The 5,451-nt window shown below is 61.8% G+C and overlaps 1 protein-coding gene across 1 annotated transcript in view; it reads right to left on the reverse strand.

Moving 5' to 3' along the window:
* ZNF362 (zinc finger protein 362) overlaps positions 1–5,124 on the reverse strand; it is a 26,460-nt gene extending 21,336 nt beyond the window's left edge. The window contains exons 1-2 of the mRNA XM_027775562.1: positions 4,979–5,124; positions 147–210 (exon numbers count right to left, since the gene is read on the reverse strand). Coding sequence (XP_027631363.1) covers positions 147–210; positions 4,979–5,016 — 102 coding nt within the window. The 5' untranslated portion in view covers positions 5,017–5,124. The remainder of the gene's footprint in view (positions 1–146; positions 211–4,978) is intronic.
* Positions 5,125–5,451: the final 327 nt, after the last annotated feature.

Raw genomic sequence — 5,451 nt, forward strand, 5'->3', positions numbered from 1 at the left:
GGCGGGGCCGCGCCCCGCCCCTTCCCGGGCCGCTGCTCCACTGGCTGGCCCCTCGCCCCTCGCCCCGCAGGCCACAGCCAAAACCCAGGGCAAAGCGAAGCAGCTCCAATGTGGGGCGAGCAGCCTGAAGGGCACCGTAGTCTTACCTGGCTGGGCATGGTGGGAGGAGGGGGCCAGAAGTATGGGTTGTTAAATCGAGGCTCGGCCATCCTGCGGGGAGAGAGCGACTGTCACAGGGAAGAGAGCCCTCCCCGCCGGCCTGGGGAGAGTTCCGGTCAGGTCAGCTAAGCCCACAGTCGGGCCTGTGTCTGGGATCCCTGCCCCCGTGGGACCCTCAGCCCTGCAGCAGAGCAGGCCTCCCACCAGGCCCAGGGAGCCACACGTCCAGGCTGAAATTCAGTGTGACCCTCAGCGGGCCCCAGAGCACCAAGGCCCCTTAGACCAGAGTGCTCTGGCCCACGCCTCTGTCACCCAGGTGCTGGCTGACCACCTGCACCCCTGCGGGAGGGCCTAAGCTGTGAGCCCACCCTGGACCCAAGCAACCACCCAGAAGCCCTCCAGCCCCATCACCCAGGTGTTGGCAGATCACCTGCACCCCTGGTGAGCCCGGCTGAGCCCACCCTGGACCCAAGCATCCGCCCCCATCCAGAGACAAACTGGGGGGGGGGTTCTGAAGTGACTTGGTAAGCAGAGAGCTGCCCACCCCTGCTCTCTGCTTCAATGCCCCCCTTGAGTAGACATCCTCATCAGAAAACAGGGGCAACTTGGGGTCACCAACGGCAATTCGACAAAACGATGTAGAGAAACCCAGATGCTTATGGCCCTGCGACTTCTGGCAAGTTTTCTTCAAGCAACAGGTGTGGACATTGCAACATCTGACCTGCAAGGGTGTGCCGCGGAGGCTGCGCTTAAGGAGAGGGCGAGGGGGCCTGAGGCTGGGCAGTTCGGGGCACCTTAATAGCGGTGTGACAAAGCACATGCCCATCTGGTGGCCCTCCCATGGCAGGCCTATATGGTTACAGGCCTTCCAACCAGTCCTCCAGAGGGTCTTCTTCCTGCACCCCTAGAGTAGGCCCAGAGCTGACTTACAGCGACCCCACTGGACGGAGGCTGGCTTCGGCTCCCTATCAGGAGCCTCTCACCTTGACCAGAAAACAATGACCTAACTGGTATTATTGCTTAAATGAAATTATTTATTTAGACAGGAAAAGCCCCCAAAGTGAGAAGCCCTTACTTGAAGTGTAGGCATAAGGTTTCAGGACAAAACCCTCTACAAAGACAGTCTTGTCTCAACATTCTAAGAAAGAACTTTTAAACGAATGTTCTCTTGTGATCTTTACTTGAAAAGTGGGCATAAGAGGTATTATTATCCCATCTTGTGAGGGGAGAAATGGGCTCAGAGAGGGGGCAGGAAGCGACCTGCTCAAAACCCCAAGGCGGGGTGCAGAGTCGAGACCAGAAGTCACATTTGCCCAAGCCGGTCCCTCTGGGGAACTCGCTTCGCAAAGCCCAGCCCTTGGGGAATACCCGCGTGCAGATGGCTCAGCACCCACATAGAAAAGACTGGCCAGGCCTGCTGTGGGGTAGCCAGGGCAGCTCCTGTCACACAGGCACCGAGATGCCCTTTTCCCTGACCATTCCTTACAGTCAGCACAGGACGCTCGTCCTGCCTGGAGAGCTCCCTGACTGCCCCTAGAAAAGCCTCAGAACAAGAGCGAGGGGGCTGCATGTGCCTCCCTGTGCCGGCACACTCGGAGGGGCCACTCCCCTCCGTCCCAACCTACAGCCCACAAACCCGGAGGTCTGACTGACCTGCCCAAGGTCCCACAGCAAGGGAGCAGAGCGCTGAGACCCCGCTCTAGGCTGCCTGCATCCAGAATCCAGCTTACGGTCCCGAAGCTGCCCTGGGAAGGACGGGACAGCCGGAGTCTAGTCTGGGCAGTAAGCCCTGCCTCGGGATGCATGGCTGTGACCCCATGGCCTCCAGACCATTCCACAAGGAGAAATGTGGAGGGGACTGGCCAGGGCTGGGGGGACAGGGAGCAGGGAAGCTGCCCCAAGGGAGCCTGGAAACTGGCTCACCTGTCTCACTGACATGGGGTATTCCCAGGACCCGGCCCAGGGGGCACCAATCGCGACGGAAGGCATACACGATAGAGCACCAGTCAGCTGTTTCCAACACCCGCACGCTAGCGCTAGCGCCGCTCAGCTTACAAAGCTCGCCGTGCTCCCGGGCATTCTCATCAGAACCCCAGGAGAACAGCAAGCAGGGAAGCACCTTCACCCCGTTTCACAGAGGAAGAAGCTAGAGCACCAGGGCAAGGCGCTTTGCTCCAGGCCACAGAAGGAAGGACCATGCTGCCTGGCTCTGCGTGCTGACGCTGGAGCCTTGGCGTTCCTCACCTGTGAAACGGGTAGCGTGGGTGGTTGCACCTCATTGCTGCCCTGGCCTGGGCCTTGGCCCCCACACCAGGCTGCTCCTCTGGGGGAGCCATCCTCTCCTCCTCTCCAGTCCCATGCCAAGTTCAGACTTCCTGAGCCTTCCCCCTGGCCAGGGAACCATGAGGAGAGGGTCCCAGAGCTGGGGTCCAGCATTCTCCCTGCCACTTACCAGGCCCCTGCCAGCCAGGGCCCACCCCTCCCCTAGCTGGGGAACTAGGCCCATGGAGGACCCCGTCACGTGGCCTAGCAGCTGTGCCTGATTTTCTGCATCCATTTAATGAGTCAGTCGGTGACTGATCCTGTAGTCCACTTACTGTGTGCTGGGGTGCAGGCGCTCCTGCTGAGCGGCAGGCACAGTGCTAGGGGTCAACAACAGTATCTCCTGTGAGCCTCCAACAAGCCCTGCAGGGGCTCTGCACGAGGGGCCAGGGGTTGGTGGGGAAGGGAGGCGGCGGGGGCCGGGCTGAGCTGCTCCCCAGTGGGGAGAGGCTGGACACAGGAGGCCGGGTCAGAGGTGTGTTTAGGACAGGTAGAGGAGGCAGAGGTAGCAGGTGGAGCAGAGGTGTAGAGGGTGCAGGCTGGGGATGGTGGCAGCCCCCACAGGCACCAGAGAGAGCCCGGAGCTGGGTGGTGAGGGACACAAGCCAGCCAGCAGGGCCTGAATACTCCGGTGTTGGGAGGGAATGCTGGGGGAGAGGAGGCTCCAGGGAGCGTGCTGGGCCAAGGGCGCCATGAGGCAGAGGGACCACTGAGCTCCAGGTGGGATGGGCAGAGGAGACACGCTGTCGGGCAGGACAGGCAGGCTGGGTGGGGCTGCAGCCCACAGAAGCCAGGGTCCGACCCTATGGGGCCCAGGACACTATCCCAATTGCCGCGAACAGCATTCATTCTACTTCTTTGCTAAAAGGTGGGCCGGGGACGGGTGGGTGAACAACCTCCAGGGCTTCTTCGGAAACAGCACCCTGCTGACAGCCGCGATGGGTAGTCCGCGGGGCCAAGCCGGGGACCAGAGCTGGGCAGCAGGCAGGGGCAAGCCCAGGCTAGGGGCCCCGAGGGAAGCCAGGGAAGCAGCCAAGTGACCCCCAAGTCTGCAAGAACCCCCACCTCTGGGTCCACTGCACAGCACCGGTGACCTCCACATGGCCTCGCTGTCATGCCTCAGCCAGCCTGGCCTCCCTGGCCCCTCCACCAGCACCCCGGGGTTCCTTGCCTTCTTGGTCTCCTTTCCAGCTCACCAGCCTGCCCTGGCCAGCTGGGCCCCTCAGGAGGGGGTGGAAGCTCCCTCTCCCTGCCCGGCCTCAGTCCAGGGTGGCCCATCCAACCTAGGACTTTACACCAGCCCAGGGCTCTCCCTGCAATTCCAGGCCTGCCCTGGCACGGTGCCCCCCATATACATCCCTCCCTTTGGCAGTCTCGAACCGGGCCCTCAGACCTGGTGCAGGCCAAGCTGGCCTTCAGTTTCCTGACCACCAGGGCTCCTCTGGCCAGACACGCAGTGATCCCCGGCACCTCCTCCACTCCTCCTACCCACCTCTCACCAGCAGCCATTTCTTGGGGTTCCACTTCCAGAACCTCTCAGGCCCCCCACCCCTCTGCAAAGTCCTGGGCGCTGTCACCTCACCTGGCCTACAGAACAATCCGCTCTGGAGCCTGACATCCCGGGGTTCAAACCCTGGTTCCAACTCACCAGCTGTGTGATCTTGGGCAAGTCACTTGTTTCTGCCCCTTAAGCAAGGGGTTAGTAGCCCAGAGCCAGGGACTTGCCCAGCCTGAAGTCAGGGAGGACTTCCCAGGGGAGGAGATGCCTGCCTTGAGTCTTAAAGGATGAGTGGGAGTTAGCCAGGCACAGACGGGGTGCAGAGCGTTCCCGGTAGAAGCCACAGCTTGAGCAAAGGCCCATGGGGAGAAGCCATGCAGGCCTGAGGGGTGCACCGAGCCGTGGGGTGCTGCCTGGGAGATGGGCCAGGGCGCTGGAGCTGCCGGCCAGAGCCAGACCAACAAGGCTGATCCCAGGCCCGGAGTCTGGCCTGAACAGTGGGCGACAGATGGTGTTCACCATTTAGAGGGCCCCATCTGACTGTTAAGTGTGGAAGAGCCTGGAAGGGCCAGGAGAGAACCCCACAGGACACGCGTTAGGAGGCCCTGGAGACCGCTGGTGAGAGGCAGGGCTCCACCTGGGCCAGGGAGGAGACTGGCTGTTGGGTTAGAGCAGGAGGCCGAGGAGGCATGCAGGTGCCCACCCCCAGTGCAGCCTGGACACTGACACACAAACACGGCCACAGAGACATGCAGACAGACAGCACCAGACAGACACATGTGACACGCAGACCTGGCCCCCAACAAGACAGAAACGGGCCCCTGCCGTGAGCAGGAACCTAGCCACCAGGACACAGGAGGGTGCTCCGAGGGCGAGCACACACCTCGCCCAGGGCAGACCCAGAGGGGCCCTTGGGGAAGCTGGGGTGACACGAGGTCTTAGCCCCCAGAGAACACAGCCCTCATCGACAGATCGCAGCCCAAGTCACAGGCTCCTTACCTAGAATGTCCTTTCCCACTTGGTGAGCTTCTACTCATCCTTCAAGACCCAGCTCAAGTGTTCCCTCTTCTACGGAGCCTTCCCTGAACCCCCAGCCAGTCACTTCCTCTGTGTTCCCAACAGCACCTTGTATACGGGAATAACAACAGGAATGATAAAATGGCAGCTGCCGTCTCTTCGCACGCCTGGCGCTGTGTCGCGGCTCGTCACTGACTTCCCAATGACTGAGAGGTGCACTTCACAGGAGAAACCGCAGCTCACAGTCCCCCCACCCCCCTTGCCCAAAGTCACACAGCCAGTAAGTGACGGAGGCAGGACGCCACCCAGACCGGGACCAGCACCACAGGGCCCGCTGAGCTCCGCCTCGGGTGTCCGCCTCCCTGCACCCTCCCGCCTGACTCTTCCCAGGGACGGGTGCTCGCTCATTCACCATGACAGCATCTAAGCCAAGTGTCCCTCACCATGGGCCAGGA

Source organism: Tupaia chinensis, unplaced genomic scaffold (genome assembly GCF_000334495.1).
Source record: "Tupaia chinensis unplaced genomic scaffold, TupChi_1.0 Scaffold000573_1, whole genome shotgun sequence".
NCBI classification, from domain to species: Eukaryota; Metazoa; Chordata; class Mammalia; order Scandentia; family Tupaiidae; genus Tupaia; species Tupaia belangeri.